This window comes from Ursus maritimus, unplaced genomic scaffold, assembly GCF_017311325.1.
Source record: "Ursus maritimus isolate PB19 unplaced genomic scaffold, ASM1731132v1 scaffold_24, whole genome shotgun sequence".
Classification (NCBI taxonomy): domain Eukaryota; kingdom Metazoa; phylum Chordata; class Mammalia; order Carnivora; family Ursidae; genus Ursus; species Ursus maritimus.
In genome coordinates this window covers 41,439,041-41,456,110 of record NW_024424897.1, presented here as the reverse complement: position 1 = coordinate 41,456,110, position 17,070 = coordinate 41,439,041, and the positions used below count along the sequence as shown (strand labels likewise).

Genomic DNA, 17,070 nt, shown 5'->3' with positions numbered 1-17,070 from the left:
AAGAATACATAGTGTGTCGTTCCATTATATAAAGTCCAAAAAAGCAAGCAAAGTTAATCTATGGTAGTAGAAGTCAAGATGGAGTTCACCTTTGGACTGAGAGGGGACGCAGGAAGCTCCTGGGAATATTCTGGTAATACACTGCTTCTTGGGCACCTGGGTGGCTCAATCAGTTAAGGGTCTGTCTTTGGCTCAGGTCAATGATCCCAGGGTCCTGGGATCGAGTCCCCCCATCGGGCTCCCTCTCAGCGGGGAGTCTGTTTCTCCCTCTGCCCCTCCCCCTGCTTGTGTTCGCTATCAAAAATAAACAAACAAAAAATTAGAAAATATGCTGCTTTTTGACCTGGGTGATTGTTACATGGGTGTATTCACTTTGAGACAATTCTCTTCCAAGTCATACACTTTTTGAATGCACGTTGTCTTTCAATAAAAAGTGAATTTGGGACACCTGGGTGGCTCAGTCGGTTGAGTGTTTGACTCTTGATTTTGAGTTTTTTTGTTAAGATTTATTTATTTAATTGAGAGAGAGAGAGAGCATGAGCAGGGGAGGGCCAGAGCAAGAAGCAGGCTCCCCACCGAGCAGGGGGCCCAATGCAGGGCTTGATCCGGGGACTCTGGGATCATGACCTGAGCCCTGAGCCGGAGGCAGATGCTCAACCGACTGAGCCACTCCGGCCCTCTTCCCCCAACCCAACCCATGGTCTCGGCCCAGGTCATGATCTCAAGGTTGTGAGATCGAGCCCAGCGTTGGGCTCTGCATTCAGGGAGTCTGCTTGACATTCTCTCCTTCCACCCATCCCCCTGCTCTCTCTCGGGCTCTCTCTCTCTCCCCCTCTTACTAAAATAAATAAATCTTAAAAAAAAAAATCTAATTTAACAAACCTCCAAGGTTTTGGGGCTGCCTGGAAGAATGGAGTTGGTATTTACTGAAATGGGAAAAAACTGTTGAAGGAGTAGATTCAAGGTGGGATCAGGACCTCAGGTTTGGACTTGCTAAGTCTGGTGCTTATTAGAGAAACTGGCAAGTAGGAGATTCACTCTACAAGTGAGTTTAGCGGAGAGGCTTGGCCTGGACAAACGGACCTGGGAGTCACCACTGTGCAGATTGTATGTGAAACGTTGGGATGAAAGGAGATCAGTGAAGGAATGAGCACAGGCAGCAGAGAGAAGAGGTTCCAGGATTGAACTTGGGGCCGTCTGTGGTTGGGGTTGTCGCAAGGACTAAACCACACAGTTCATGTTAGCATCGAGCTCGGCCCTCAGGGGGCAGTTAGGTTGTACTACCTGGTATATTTGCTTGCAGCTGGATTATAAAGTCTGCTCACGGGCATTTCTTTTTTCTTGTTATTTTTTTCAGATTTTTAAAATTATTTTTTGAAGATTTTATTTAAAAAAAGATTTTGGGACAGCTCGGTGGCTCAGTCAGCTAAGCGTCTGCCTTTGGCTCGGGTCATGGTCCTAGGGTCTTCGGTCCTGGGATGGAGCCCCACATCCAGCTCCTTGCTCAGCAGGGAGCCCGTTTCTCCCTCTGCCTGCTGCTCCCCCTGCTTGTGCTCTCTCTCTCTCTCTGATGAATAAATACATAACATCTTTAAAAACAAAGTTTTTTTTTTATTTTTAAGTAATCTCTGCACCCAACATGGGGCTCGAACTTACAACCCTGAGATCAAGAGTCGCATGCTCTACCAACTCAGCCAGCCGGGTGCCCCTTATTTTCAGATATTAATGTTATTTTCCAGCTGATTACTAAAATTATACGTGTGTGTGTGTGTGTGTGTGTATGTATATAATTTTTTTTTTTTTACTTCATTTAATCCCTGAGTCAACCCTGTGAAAAGAGCTCCTGCCCTCTATTTCATCAAATGAGGAAACAGAGGAGCCTGGGATTGGAGGAATTTGCCCAAGTCACATGGTGTCTGAGCCAGAACCAGGACAGCGAGCCAGACTCCCAGCCTCCATGCTCCTGCTCTCCTCACTCCTTCCTNCTGACCTTCAGGAGAGGGAGGCCTGGGTGGTTGCAGTGGGGCCCGAGCAGGACTTGGTCCTGGTTAGCCTTAGTATCTGGGACGGTGGCTAGCCCGGGGAGATGACCGGAGCAGCCCGGCAAAAGGCAGGCAGGGCAGCAAGAAAACAGGCAGGGGCCGTGCTGACAGGGGCCTGAAGGATGCTGCGGAGGAGGAAGGGCCGTGATGTGGGGGAGGAAGGAGGGGGGTGATGTACCAGCACCTCTGCTGAAGCCAGTGGAGCCCGAGAGTGCAGCCAGGCCTCCGTCCCCAGAACCTGGAACCAGCCTGGGGGAGGGAGGAAAGACAGTATAGGGCCTTTGGTCTAAGCCCTTAAAGGCCTGCCCCGGTTGTCCCTCCTTACCCTAGGCTGCCATGGACCCAAGACAGGCAGGAGACAACCCAGTGTGTAGATGGGCTCCTGGAGGACACAGGGGATATTGTACCCCACTTCCTGGTGCTCATGATTCCAGTCTTGGGAACTGGATATGGAGGCAGGGCCCCTTCCCTGCTCTTCCCAGTCCCTGGGCCTGCGGGCCTGGCACAGAGGGGGTTAAGGGCCCTGGAACCTTGCCTGGCGGAGGGGGGCACAGGGAACTGTCACGAGGAGCCTTGTCTGGCCTGATAATCCAAGCTGCCTATCTCTTCCACAGCAGCTGTGAGGCAGACAGGTTGTCCTGGCAGGGAGGGAGGGAAGCAAGGGCCCGGCTGATGGCGGGAAGGATTTGAGGAGGGAGGGACACCCAGGCTCCCTGGGGATCCTTTCCCACCCAAAGGCCACCTTCAGGACCGTACCTGCGGGCCGGAGGTCAGGGCCCGGGTCTGAACGTGGGGGTTGCCACTGACCCAGAGACTAGGAAGTGCGAGCTGATGAACAAACAGACTTAGGGAGGTGTTGATCGGGAAGCTTCTATTTCTGACTCTGTGTGTGTCTGCGCGGGGGCGCGAGGGGTGCACTATCACGTGCATCTTCAGGCGTCTGAGCGAGTGCACGTGCCCATGGGTTCCTGCCCCCCTGGAGAGGGCCCGGAGGGAAAGCCCGCTGCAAAGCCAGAAGGGAAGGAGATCCGGCATTTGTTGAGTTCCTATGATATGTGAGCCAGGCTCTACCTAGCCCTTTCCAGCTCTGCTATCCCATTTCATCTGCACACCAATCATGGACAAGGAGGCGTTTTAAGCCCATGTATCTGACAAGGCAGCCGAGGCTCCAAGAGCGGGCAAGGGCCCGGGCTACCCAGCGGTAGGAGTGGAGTCCAGGGTCTGGCAAATCCGGAGCTGTGCTTTTCCCTTTGGGCTCTGAGTCCCTCCGGGGCAGGTGGTCTGGAAGAAAAGCCACTCTAAGGCAGAACCCCGAGCTACACGGGCTAGGGCTCTGGTTCAAGCTAAGGATGGCGTGTGAGGCCCGGGCACGTGAGCTCCACGCCAGGGCCTGGGTCACAAGCTGCAGGAGTCAGAAGGGAGAAGGTTATCGCCAGGTTGGAGCAGCTGTGGAAGAGGCTCAAAAGGGGACTGGACGGGGCGGGGGGGGGGATCTGAGCGAGTGGGAGCGAGGAGGGCGTCCTGAGTCATGCGGAGGCTTTGCACACATTCTTTCCCTGAATCTCCCCGGGGGCCTTGTGAGGTAGGTATTACTGCCATCCCCATTTTAGAGATGAGGAGACCAAGGTTCAGGGAGATGAGGCGACATGCTCAGGTAAGTGGCAAAACTCAGGTCTGATTCTCTCGCCTTTGAAACTCAAAAAGTTGGGACGCCTGGGTGGCTCAGTCGATGAAGTGTCTGCGTTTGGCTCAGGTCATGATCCTGGAGTCCTGGGATCGAGTCCTGCATCGGGCTCCCTGCTCATCAGGGAGTCTGCTGCTCCCTCTGCCCCTCACCCTGCTTGAGCTCTCTCTCAAACAAATAAAATCTTAAAAAAACAAACAAACCCTCAAAACGTCCTCACAGAGACGCACAGAAAATCCACCTCGTTCATAGCAAGTTTGTGCACAAAGCCTGGGGCCCGGAGGCTGAGAGCAGAGCTGTCGTCCTGCCTCCTCTCCCACTTTCTTGGATCACGCAGGCCATGCGTTTACTCCAGGAGCCTGTTTCTCAACGATAAAATTGGCACATACGGGCACCTGGCTGGCTCAGTCGGCAGAGCGTGTGGACTCTTGATCTCAGGGTTGTGAGTTCGAGCCCCCATTGGATGTAGAGATTACTTAAAAATAGATTTTTTACCAAAAAAATAAAATTGGCATGTAGTCATCTTTTGGAGACTGATGGATGGACGTTGGCGAAGTCCCCAGGGAAGCCAGTGCTAGGAATCCACGGCATCTGTGTTGGTCGCTCGACAGGTACACTTGCTCGTGGGGCTGAAGGGCACGGAGAGTGTGAGGGGGCGTGTCAGGTACTTGAGCGCTAGTTGGGCACCGACTGCGGGGTCAGTGTCTGTTCTGTGCAAAGGTGTTCTCTGAGGGTCTCGCAGGACGAGACCCATGAGGGGTGCTGGGGCCACAGAGAATCCGGTAAGCTGCCTGCTCCCGGGGTAGCTGGGGACAAATAAAGGATCAGATGAACTCTCAGTGTGATGAGGAAAACAGAGCAGGTTCAAAGCCTGGACATTAGGGGGCAGGTTAGGAGGGAGGGTTAGGAGAACCTTCTCAGGGTGGCCATGATGAAACCACGCAGTCATCTCAGGTGCCCTGGATCTCGAGCCCCAGCGTATCACACAGAGAGCACGGATGAGAGCAGTGTTCCAGCTTTTCTTTCTCACACCTGGTAAGCTCCTAGGCTCTCGCTTTGGGTCCCCTGGGTGTAAAGCAAAACAGGAAAGTAAGAACCTCCCAGAACTTCTCAAAATCCTTGGTTCCAGGATGAGTTTTGCTGCTGATTGTACTTTGAGTGGGACACTGAGTGACCCTATGATTTGGCCACCAAAGTTTTCAACTTCACGAAACTTAGTAGAGTAACCAAGAGGGAATTAAGAGTAATTTTACTAGCCGAATGTATTTTTTAGTATGTGTGTTGCCTCTGTGCTTTTGTAGGCGTTACACATGTGTGCTGTGCACATGTGTGTGTGTGCGTGTGTGTGTGCGTTCCACGTGCTTTCTGTGTATCTCTGACTACCTGCTGCTGCCTTGCTGTCTTAGGGTCATGGGTTCCCATGTGCTGAGAGGTGGAGGAAACCCTGAGGCTTTGGTGGGTGATTCGCTCCCCTTCTCTGGGCCTCAGTTTCCTCTCCTCTATAAATGGAGTACTTGAATCCCATGATTTTGAAGGATTCTTGCGGATCTGACCACCCTTAACTTTGTCATTCACCACACGGTTTACGCATTTCATCCACAGAAGATCAAAGTCAGAGTCGAGGGCTCAACGCTGCTGTGGCAGGGACTGGGATTAGACATGAGACGGTTAAGGTCCCGGACAAGTGCACACTGGCCTCAGGAGAGCCACGGAGCTCCTGATCTGAAGCAACAGTTGTTAGAATGCAAGGCCACGGGAGGCTGGGTGGCTCAGTAGGTTAAGCATCTGCCTTCGGCTCAGGTCATGATCCCGGGGTCCTGGGATCGAGCCCCGCCTCAGGCTTGAGCAGGGAGCCTACTTCTCCCTTTCTCTCTGCTGCTCCCCCTGCTTGTGCGTGCCCTCTCTCTCTCTCTTTCTCTCTCAAATAAAAAATAAAATTTAGAATGCAAAGCAAGGTCCAAGGACCTGGATTGTGTCCTCCGCCCCCATGCTGGCCAGGGAAGGGGCAGAGTCTCCATATGATTTCTGGAAGGGTTCTAAGGAGGCAAAGGGACGGAAGGGCTGTCATCCAGGAGACAGCTCGGGGCGGGAAGCATCCTCAGGTCCTCGTGGCCCCTGCAGGCTCCTGATAAGCAGAAGGGCCTCCACCCTGATAGCCCGAAGTCTGCTTATCAGGGTCCCCAGACTACCCCACCCAGGCTCAGACTCTGCTCCAGCCCACACCCTGATGACAGCCCCCTCCACCCCAGCCAGGGCCATAGCCACAGGATCTCTGGCTGGCTGAGATATCTGTCTCCTCTACCTTCAGGACCCCTGGTTTCTGCCCACGTTCACCTTAGGTCTTAGGACTAAGCAGGGGCTAGGCAGGACGCCTCGGCAATGAGTGGCATAAATCATGGCCTCAGTGCATGAAGCCTTTACTCTGGTAAAGGAGCCTGAACTGTCGGTGGGTCTCTGAGTTGAGGTGACTTGGCAGGAGGGGTCACAGGACAGGAAGGGGGGCAAGGAGCAGACATGTGATAATTTCTCACCTGGCTCGAGTGCCTGGGTTTCGGAAGGTTTCTCAGCCGTATTTCTAAATTCTTACAACTTGGTGAACTATGTGCTCCCACCAGAGCTCAGGGAAGCAGCACTTTGCTTCTGGTCACACAGCTAGCGAGTGAGACAGGGGAAAGAAGGGGGGCACGGACATTGCTTCCACAGGTGCTAGGTCTGACCTCGGAGTTCGAGATGAGCATGCACATGACCCTGGTCACCCCCATAGGAGCGAGGTATGGATTGCTCCGCTTGTACACGAGAAAACCGAAGCTGAGGGCACTCGGTCCGAGGTCACAGAGCTGGATGCAGGCGACGAGGGACTATCACTCAGAGCCTGCTATTCTTTCCTTCCTCCCTCCCTTTTCCTTTCTTTCTTTTTAAGATTTTATTTTTTTTAAAGATTTTATTTGAGAGAGACAGAGTTAGTGACAGAGATAGTGAGAGGCAGCATGAGCAGGGAGGAGAGGGAGAAGCAGACTCCTCACTGAGCAGAGAGCCCAGAGGCTGGGCTCGATCCCAGCATCCTGGGATCATGACCTGAGCCGAAGGCAGACGCTTAACTGACTAAGCCACCCAGGTGCCTTCTTAAGATTTTAAGTAATCTTTTTTTAAAAGATTTTATTTGTCAGAGAGAGAAAGCGCACAAGCAGGGGGAGCAGCAGGCAGAGGGAGAAGCAGACTCCCCGCTGAGCAAGGAGCCTGATGCGGGACTTGATCCTAGGACCTTAGGATCATGACCTGAGCCGAAGGCAGACGCTTAACTGACTGAAACACCCAGGCATCCCTATCTTTAAGTAATCTTTACACTCAACGTGGGGCTTGAACTTACAACCCCGAGGTCAAGAGTCACATGCCCCACTGACTGAGCCAGCCTGGTACCCCAGGGCCTGTTATTTTGAAACCTGGGCTCTCTCAATGGCCTTGAGCGGCTTTCAAGAATAGCCCATGAGGGGCGTTTAGCTTCTTCATTCGGCTAAGTGCTTTGCCGGCAGCTAGTCCCCTAGCTCGCAGCTCTGAACTGGGGACTGTCGTTACTGCGGTCTACAAGGAGAACAGGAAGGGTCTGAGAGAAAAAGCCTTGCCTGAGAGCTACAGTTTTGTCTGCCTGCCTCCGCAGGCCAAAGTTTTTCTCCTCCCCCGCATCACACTGAGTTTAGCTCCATGTCAGACATTTGACATGACTGACCAATAACCAGGCCCCCATGATTATTTGCCTAAATGATTACTCACACAAATAAATGAGCCCGTAACAGGGAGATTTAACTTGCCAGCGAAGACTTCCCTGCAAAGGTGTTACCCACATATGAAGTGGGAACAGGAGCTAACTAGACAAGAAAGGGGGAAGATGGCGCCAGAGGGAAGAGCAGGGCGCCCGGCTGCCTCAGTCAGTGGGGCATAAGACTTTTGATCTCGGTGTTCTAAGTTCAAGCTCCACGTTGGCTGTAGAGATCTTAAAAATAAATAAATAAAATCTAAACAAAAGCAAAAACGAAAACCGAGGGAAGAGCATGTGCCAACATTGTGCGGCACCAGAAGTAGTACATCTCCAAGGAACCAAACGGTTTGCTCTCTCCTCCCACTCCCATCCTGGCCTCACCGGCCCCTGCAGGGGAGGGGTCTAACTGCCTCCCAGCACACAGACCAGACTGTGTAGGACGGAGAAGGGGCGGGAGCAGAGAAGCAGATGTGTCCCCCTGAATGGGGGTCTAAAAGAACAGATGTGCGGCACCGGGGGGGGGGGCTCAGCTGGTTGTGTGTCCAACTCTTGGTTTCAGCGCAGGTCGTGATCCCAGGGTCGTGGGGATGAGCCCTGCGTTGGGCTCTGTGCTCAGCTGGGAGTCTACTTGAGATTCTCTCTCCCTCAGCTCCCCCTACCCTGCATCCCCCCCATCTCCAAACCTCATAGGAACATGCTCTCAGACGAATAAATCTTTAAAAATAAAATACAATAAACAGAGCTCCCCTCCCCCAGTCTAAGAAGCCTCGACACCAGGAGTCTTGCCTTCCCCAGAGGCAGGGAACCGAATACTGCCAGGCTCTCAGGTGAGTAGCTTGAGCTCTGAACAGGCCCCTACCCATTCTTACGCTGACTCTCAGAAGAGCCTGAATTCCCCGGCCCTCAAATGACCCAACAGAGGACCCCCTCCACCCAGGGGAACTTGCCACGGCAGCAGTAGCCTAGGTCTACCCTCCTTGGGCTCAGCATAAACACAGGCAGGCGCCCAGGACCTGAAATTTAAGCCAGAGTCTGTTCCAAGAATCCGGCTGTCAGGACCCTGCCTGCTTTATAGACGTTCAACTAACATTTTTACCACCGCCATCACCGCTGCTGCCACGGCCAGAACAACCGGCACCCGGCTACGGCCAACAATTAAACCCCGAAAGATGGGGTGAGGCCGTTCTTCCTTCTCCCAGGCCCAGCAGACAGATGACCGGCTTCACAGGGAGAGCAGTGAAAGGCAGACCCTAGCCTCAGCAAGGTCCGTGAAATTTATGGGAGAAAGGGCCTAACAAAAAGAGGGGCCAGTGACCCTTGTTCCAAGGAGTCCAGCAGGGAAAGGGTTAAGAGGCAGGGCTTTCTAGAACCCGGGGAAAGTGCCCCACCCAGGGGAGGGGCCAGCGAATTAAAAGGCCAGCAGCTTGGAGCGGAGAGGCAGGGTCAGGGCCTCCTTACCTCTGAAGGCCTCCCCGCAGTCTACAGTTCCAGCTCCAGGTAAGTACCCTCTCCTGGGCCTGTCTGTCTGCTTGTTGGTCTGACCAGAGAGAACCTTCTGTCTCATTATGTGATCTCTGGCTTGTTTAATTCTGACACCGGGTCCCCAAGGAGATCTCACCAGACCCTAGCTCTGCAGGCTTCTCCGGGCCAGTCCCCTTTCCTACCCGACTTGGGCTGCCTTGGCCACAACCATCGAGGAGCTGCTGGCTCAGGAGCTATGGAGCTGGGGGGGGGGGTGCTGTGTGTCCAGCACTGACCTGTCCTGCTCTGCCCCCAGCCCCTGGCTCTCCCTGCCACAGTGCTCTCCAAGCCATGCCCCCTGTGCCTGCTGCAGGGCCCTGGCTGGGATATCATCATATACTGTAAGTTTGCGACGAGATACTACAGTATAGATGATGTACTAGTCCGGGTCCCCACAGCTCTGGAGCCAGACGAGGGCAGGGGGTGCTGCAAACCCACCGGGCTCGCCACTCAGCCTATCACAGCCTGCTGACCGCCAGGACGCTTGGAGATGGCGAGGAAACCGTTACCATTACTGAGTTTAGTAATGGTAACGGTTCTCTTGCTGTACCCAGAATACGTGCCAAGAAGAGAGCTCTGGACCCTGGAACAGACCACTGGAAGGGAGGGAGACTCCAGCTCGGACAACAGGGTGGGGGTGAGGGAATGGTTTTCTCTTTCCTATTCTAAGGAAATAAAGATGAGAACCAGTATCCTTGTCTTTTAATTTTATTAGCATTCGAGACTGGGGAGAGGGATGGGGCGAGTGGCACTATCTCATTTAGGACCCAAAAGTCCTTATGCATAGCTTCAAGGTAGAGGACCTGAGGGGACGGGAGAAAGCCCTCTCTGCTGAAACTAGCAACTCAGGGAGGAACTCTGGGTTCAATGCCAGCTAGAAGCAGGATGGCATCGTTCCTACCAAAGAGCCAACTTCTAGACCTAAGCAGCTGGGACCCCAGGCAGAGGAACGACCTGGGAACTGAGCTAAGTTCCTTCCTCCAACAGGAGACGTGGTCAGGCAGGGCTAGGCAGACTCAGTACGGCCAAGCCAGCCGTCAGTCGAAATCAGGCAGTGTCCATGCCTCTCACCAGTTTCTGTCCCTGGGCAGGGGCTGTTCTGGTCAGTGGCTCCTGCCAGCAGCTCTGACTGGGATGCCTTGGGAGAGGCAGCAGTGGGCGGTCACTTGAGAAGCTTCACGATGAGGCGGAGCCGAACATCGCAGAGGAAGATGTCCATGAGGTCGCGGCTCACCTCCTGCGCAATCTGGGAGATCAAGTGCCCCTTTGGACCAATCAGGATCCTCTGAGGGTGGGGTAAGAGAGAGAGACACAAGCCTGCTCTCAGGGCTCCCGAGCAGTGGAGGAAGAACCCCTGCCTAAAGCCCTGGTCCTTTCTCCAAGCCTAACCCGACTTACCACGTGAGATTCTTTGGGCACCAGAAGCTTCTGTTCGATCACCAGCTCCCCGCTTGGGCCTTCCTCCCACATCACTGTCCTCTGCACAGGGAGACATCATGATTAGTCAGACAAGCCTGTATCCTTACCTCTCCAGGCCACAGGTGTGCTGTCCTGGATGTGCGCCTGACAAAGAGCCCCCGAGTCCTTCACTGTGCCCACACCTGCTGCACACTGTAGGGCATCTCCTGGGGCAGGTGCTCTAGGAGCTTCTCTCGGATGATGTTGGCACAGATCTCCTCAGGCGTCTGGCTAGTGAGGACTCCACTGTGGAATTCCCAGGGTCCTGGCCGGGCCTGTGCCAGGAGGTAGTGCTGTGGGTAGAGAGGGGGTAGGTGGGCAGCTCAGTCTCAACCAAGACTTTCCTACTCACTCTCACTACCAGGAACTCTGAGGCTTGTCTTCACATGGTAGAAATCAAAGGCCAGGCTATGGCCAAGGCTAACTGACCTTTAGTGTTTTCACATCCTCCTGGCTTAGGGCTGACAACATGAAGATCTCCCGGAAGTGGGGCCAGCCAATCCTCTGAGGGCCTCCCACAGACTGTGTGTTTGGGCCCTTAGCTGCTGGGCTGGGGCAAGGAGTGCCAGGCTGTGAGCGAAGGGCCTGCCTCATCTTGAGTTTCTTGCCATTGACCACACCTTCGGTAAGGGCTGCTGTGAGCTCTAGGAGAACGGACTTCTGCTTCAGGCAATCTACCTGGGCATGGAGGATGGGAAGAGGGTGTGTGGTCAGTGAGATGGGCACCACGGAGGAAAGCGGACTCCTTCTTCAAGTAGGCGGTGCTCACCTTGTTCATGACAAGGACGCTAGGGACTTGGGAGAACTGGGTCAGGCACTGGAGCACCTGGGGGCTGAGCTGGTTCCGAGTCCACTTGTCTGACACATCCACGAGAACCACAACTAGAAGTTGGCAGGGTAGGGAGCAGGACAAATATACGACCATTCTCTCCCACCCCCCAAAAGTGTCCATGATATGGGCTCTGGGTCAACCCCCATCCTCCAAACTACCAGGAACAAGAGGCCGTGACCATATAAATTGGGCTTCAGATTCCCATCATGAGTCTAACCCAGATCAGCAGATTCCATGCTCTTCCATGGATCTTCCAACAAGGAAAGCTCCAGGTGGTGCCTGAGGGACAGACAAACAGGTCAGGAAGGGTCTTATGACTGACATACTCCTAATGAGGGACAGAGTATAATAAGGGGGTTTTCCAGCCCCTATGATGGAATCGCCCCACCCTCTCCTCAACACCTTTCCCTCTACAAACCTGTTTCCACAGCTATTACCTTTTCTGTTTAACAGGGCTGATGAGGCCAGGTGTGTCAAGTAGAATCTAAAATCAGGAAAGAGAGATGCCCACCCCCCAGATGGAATGATTATAACTGGCAAGTGAGAGAAAGGCCACCATTGACATCAGAAGCTTGCACCCACTCTAGGCCAGGGTGACTAGATTCTTACCCTCCAGCTTTGTTTTAATTCTAGATGGGATCCAAGAGAAAGACGATGACTGTGAATATATGGGAAATTAGGAAGAGTAAAGAGGGAATGAGACCTTTCTGACTAGATGTCAGAGGGTGAAAGTAGAGAGAACTGTACTATGCCTAACGAAAGAGGAGACCCCGTTCCCTCAGAAAAGTGAATCTACACATTTTCTTCAGGTCTAACTATAAGGGAGAGCCTCTTAGGTTCACCGGCTGTCCAGTTTGCTGGACTTCCTTCGCAGGTACCCACCACCTGGGCCTCTTTCTCTGTGATGACCCCCAGAGCTTGGCAGCGAGTGGTGTGCACCTTCTTGGAGACAGGGAACACCTGCCAAAAACAAAATAGTCCCAATTAAGGTCCAGATTACTGTAGGACAATTCATGAAGAAACAGAAAAAAGTGAGAGATGAAAGGGGCGGTTGGGGTGGGGTGTCAAGGATGCAGCATACTTTCCGACCCAGCAGCTGGTTGGAGAGTGTTGACTTCCCTGCATTCGGGGCACCCAGGAGGACCACTCGTAGGACCCGGGGGTTCTCAGGCATGTCGGGACGATGGACCAAGAGGAGATCCTGCTCATCTGTGTGTGGGGGCAGGAAGGGAGTGAGAGATAGTGCAATCTGGATCCCCTGTCAGGTACTCAGTCCTACCCGCCCCCAAAGGAAGTAGGGAATACAAGATTAGTGCACCAGGTTGAAGCTGAGACCTGGCTTTGAGACTTAGTTTGTCCATTAATTTGTTTATATGATTTTATCAAGTTCTCTAACTTCTCTAAGCTCCTTAGTTTTCTGACATGTAAATTGGAGATAATATTAACAATATCTACTTAAAACCTTCTTTTGACAATAGGCAATTTTGTGGAAACAATCAATACAATGCCTGGCATTTAATACTCAATTACTGTGTCAACTTGTACTGTGTAGTTGTGCCTGATAAATGTATGTGCATGTGTGAAAGTACAGATAGATCAGATAAAGCCAGAAATCCCTCCAGCTCGGACAATCTCACCCTAGTAAGGGTGTTATGAAGGCTCTGCAAGCTTTCTCAGTATTTGCAAGTATTAGTTTCTTAAAATACTGAATTAGGATGATCAATTTTTTGTCCACCCTCCCTACCAGAGTGTAGTCTATGTTACTTGAAGACCAGAGGATGCTATTTCCTAGGTATAACTCAGTCTCCTGACAAGTAGGTGGGGGCACTTATTGGATCCAGTTTGCTTCCCATCTCCGGGGCACAGAGCCACAATTCTGCCTTGCCTGTGGCCCTTCAATCTCTTGCTTTTTGTGAGCATCTCTAATTGTGACCACATCAGTTCCCTCTGGTTCCCAACTCTTAGAACCCTGTAGCTCTCTCCTGTGAGATCCTTCAAGGCTCGCCTCTCTCTCGGGGCCTCAAGATCGTTTTCCATAATATAGGACCAAATATGATAACTCCAGGGACTGAGGAGTTTCCCCGACCCGGAACTTTCACTGCTAAAAACCGTGACAGTCCGGGACAAGCCTATCTGGGTCCTTTACCTCTGTGCATGGACACGCCGGGAGGGCGAGAAGTCAACGAACTGTCTGGCTGAGAGAGTCCAAGAAAGCAGTCCAAGGCTGAGCTCTGGCCATGATGGCGAGAGGCAGAGGCCAGGCGGGGACCAGAGAAGGCGGCGCCCGCGAAACAGGACACGCACCTCCGCTGACAGTCAAAGAGCGAGGAAAGCCGGGCCCCCCACTCTCTCGCTGCGGTGGGGCCCAACTGCCGGACCCCTAACATCACCCGAAGGAGCGTTACCGCGCGACCGCCGGCGGCAGCCATTACAGCCGCAAGGCACTCCGGGAACTGACCAGGAACTCACCTACGATTGGATAGAGCCGTAGAAAAATGAGCGAGCAGGAGAGAGCTAGATTGGCCCAGAGTGCGGAGATACACGGGATGTTGGAGGTGGGTTGGAGGAGAAACTGCTCTGGAGACTGACCGAGGCTAAGGAGAAGGAAAATGTGTATTTAGAGTTTGCGTAGACAGGACGGTCGTTTTGGACTCCCATACACATCCTGCTTTCTTCTTCTCCTGCCAAAGTTTGGTAAAAGGCCCGTCTAGCCCTGGCTTTTGAGAGACTACATCTCCCATGAGGCCAAGCGGCAGAAAGCTTTCTCTTAATTCCTGCTGGAGAAACTGACGCATTGAAGCAGGAAAGGCCGCGGGAGCCGTAACGGGTGCTTTTTAGTTCTCTCTGGTTTCAGGATTGCAGGTTCTCTCCCAGTATCCCCCTGGTTTGCCCTAGCGGTCGGCAGCGTTCTCCGACAGTCTGCATCTTTGCTTTATACAAGCCTCCTGTAGGGAGTACTCCCTGGGTGGGTGTTCCCGAGGAGCAGCGGACCCGGTTTCCCATCTATGAACCCCCGTTACTATCTCCTCCCTGAGGCCATTGCTTTCTGAAGAAAAACCAGAGGGTCTGTAAAGGGAGAAGAAGATGCGTAGTCACCCCTCCCCCGCCCCAGATTGCCTTAGCGGCCTGTGGAACTTCATACATCTTAGTCGCTTTGCGGCCTTAGGCTGTAGTCATTCTTTGAAGCCTCTCAATCAAGCTCTTGAAATTGAGAGAGAAATGTTGCCGGGATTGGAGGGATGGGGATTTATTCATATGCTATGTACAGGCCGTGTCCAGGTGGGGGGAGGGGCACATGAATTAAGAAAATGGACAAAAATCTCTGTCACAGGACTTGTGTCCTGGAGGCTGTGTGTGTGTGTGTGTGTGTGTGTGTGAGAGAGAGAGAGACAGAGAGACAGAGAGACAGAGAGACAGAGAGATTAGTTTAGTAACCTGACAAGAACAGTTCAGGTAGCATGGTCTAGGTGAAAACCTAAATGGAGTGAGTTTAAGAGAGAATGAGAGATCGGGTGCCTGGCTGTCTCAGTCGGTAGAACATGGGACACCTGATCTCAGGCTTGTGAGTTTGAGCCCTACGTTGGGTTGTGTAGAGCTTACTAAAAAAGAGAGAGAGGGGGGCGCCTGGGTGGCTCAGTTGATTCAGTGTCTGCCTTCAGCTCAGGTGACGATCCCAGGGTCCTGGGATGGAGCCCTGCATGGGGCTCCCTGATCAGTGGGAGACCTGCTTCTCCCTCTCCCTCTGCCTGCTGCTCCCCCTGCTTGTGCTCTCTCTCTCTCTTTCTGTCAAATAAATGAAATCTTTAAAAAAAAGAGAGAGAATGAGAGGAGAGGTAATTAAAGAAAGCTGGGGGGGGAATACACACACACACACACACACGTGTGTGTGTGGTGTGTGTGTGTGTGTGTGTGAGTGAATGTGTGTGTATCTATATCTATATCTATATATCTATATCTATATCTTCTCAGGGGAGCAGAGCAAAAGGGAAAGAAATGGGGTTAAGAAAAGATTTTCTTTTCTAAGATCAGAGATTTTTGTTTGCTCATTCATGGCAATGACCAGGGGGAGAGGAGAAAATTGATGATTTAGGACAAAGAGGAAAGAATTGTTGGGAGAATGGTGGGAACCAACTGACTGGGCTGTTGTTGTGGAAGTGGAGGCTGAGTGGGTACTCCAGAGTAGCTCTGAGTGACACAGTATTGACAGAGACTGGGCAGCTAAATGCACTGATGGTTTGCAAATGGCGCCAGGCTCCAACTTTCAGGCTGTCTGCTCTATTAGCAGAAGAAACAACCTTTCTGGAACATGATATTGTGGATGTTCTTTGGGCATATGGGTGCCCAAAGAACAAAATACCACTCAATACAGGGCAGCTGGCAATCGGAAAAAATATGAATCTTCTTCCATGGATAGTAAGGTGAAATGCCATTTCAGTTGCGATTAGGGTGAAGGGCAATTTCAGGTTAAATGGTGGTTGAAGGGCTTAATTAAATAAATGCAAAATCACCCAAGGAACACATACTAAATAGTACAGCACTGGCAACAGATAAGAGCTTGGAAGAATCCCCGGATAACACAAAAACTTCGATTCTCTTTGTTAATTCTCTTCCTTCCCTCAGATTTTCCCTCAAAGGATATTGTGGGGAAATGTATTTTGTGAGATTAGGAGAGGCTAATCAAATGAAATAGACTGCATGGGTTCATATGTCAACTTGCCACTTATGAGCTGTGTGAGTTTGGACAAGTTATTTCAACTCTCCAAATATCAGTGTTGTCATCTGTAAAATGAAGAAGAAGATATTAAACACATCCACCTAATATGTGTCCATTGGAATCCAGGCTTTAGAACAATGGAGGATTTAGAACAATGGAGACTCTCAATAAATGTCCTTATCTTAAAGCTAATTATTTTAATCTTTTCTATATAGACAATTTCTCTCTGTACTGTATTTCTCTCATCAGCATTTATTTTTAAAATGCTTGATCTCGGGATGCCTGGGTAGCTCAGTCAGTGAGGTGTATGCCTTCCACTCAGGTCATGATCCCAGGGTCTTGGGATTGAACCCCGCCTCAGGCTCCCTGCTCAGTGGGGAGTCTGCCTCTCCCTTTCCCTCTGCCCCTCCCCCCTTTTAAAAAGTATTTATTTGTCAGAGAGAGCACAAGCAAGGGGAGCAGGGCTCGATCCCAGCACCCTGAGATCATGACCTGAGCAGAAGGCAGATGTTTAACTGACTGAGCCACCCAGGTGCCCCAGTCTCTCTCTTTTTCAAAGAAAGATTTTCTTTTTTTAAAAAAATATTTTATTTACTTATGTGAGAGAGAGAGCACAAGCAGGGGTGGCAGCAGGGAGAGGGAGAAGCAGACTCCCTTCTGAGCAGGGACCCCGACACTGGGCTCCATCGCAGGACCCTGGGATCATGACCTGAGCTGAAGGCAGACGCTTAACCGACTGAACCACCCAGGCGCCCCGGAAGATTTTCTTTCTTTATTTGCAAGAGAGAGAGCATGAGCATAAGCAGAGGGAGCAGCAGAGGGAGAAGCAGGCTCCCTGGTGAGCAAGGAGCCCGATGCGGGACTCGATCCCAGGACCCTGGAATCATGACCTGAGCCTAAGGCAGATGCTTAATTATCTGAACCACCCAGGCATCCCTCTTGAATATACCGAGTTCATTTCTGCCTCAAGGCCTTTATAGCTGCTACTTCTGCATTCTATGTTCTTCTAGATTTGGCTTCTCCCTATTCAGGTCTCAGTTTCAATGTCATTTCCTCACAGCATTT

The 17,070-nt window shown here is 52.0% G+C and overlaps 1 protein-coding gene and 1 long non-coding RNA gene across 2 annotated transcripts; one reads left to right on the top strand and one right to left on the bottom strand.

Moving 5' to 3' along the window:
• Positions 1 to 8,876: 8,876 nt before the first annotated feature.
• Positions 8,877 to 9,693, top strand: LOC121105039. The gene is made up of 2 exons (XR_005837486.1): positions 8,877 to 8,977; positions 9,258 to 9,693. It is a non-coding gene; the product is annotated as an uncharacterized LOC121105039 (long non-coding RNA).
• ERAL1 (Era like 12S mitochondrial rRNA chaperone 1) lies at positions 9,694 to 13,760 on the bottom strand. The gene is made up of 10 exons (XM_008695330.2): positions 13,438 to 13,760; positions 12,373 to 12,500; positions 12,174 to 12,251; positions 11,729 to 11,775; positions 11,509 to 11,570; positions 11,229 to 11,341; positions 10,889 to 11,137; positions 10,603 to 10,752; positions 10,400 to 10,480; positions 9,694 to 10,286 (listed from the first exon to the last, which is right to left on the bottom strand). The coding sequence occupies exons 1-10, from the start codon at positions 13,718 to 13,720 to the stop codon at positions 10,164 to 10,166; spliced, it is 1,314 nt and encodes a 437-aa protein (XP_008693552.1). The 5' UTR covers positions 13,721 to 13,760; the 3' UTR covers positions 9,694 to 10,163.
• Between the last annotated feature and the right edge of the window lie 3,310 nt (positions 13,761 to 17,070).

Bases quoted from the DNA above. Each gene is read 5' to 3' on its own strand.
- ERAL1 (XM_008695330.2), bottom strand. From the start codon at position 13,720: ATGGCTGCCGCCGGCGGTCGCGCGGTAACGCTCCTTCGGGTGATGTTA. The intron at 11,342-11,508 runs GTTAGACTCATG...GCCAACTTCTAG, and splicing joins CATGGAATCTGCTGATCTGG to TTGTGGTTCTCGTGGATGTG. The intron at 11,138-11,228 runs GTGAGCACCGCC...CTCCATGCCCAG, and splicing joins GCGTCCTTGTCATGAACAAG to GTAGATTGCCTGAAGCAGAA.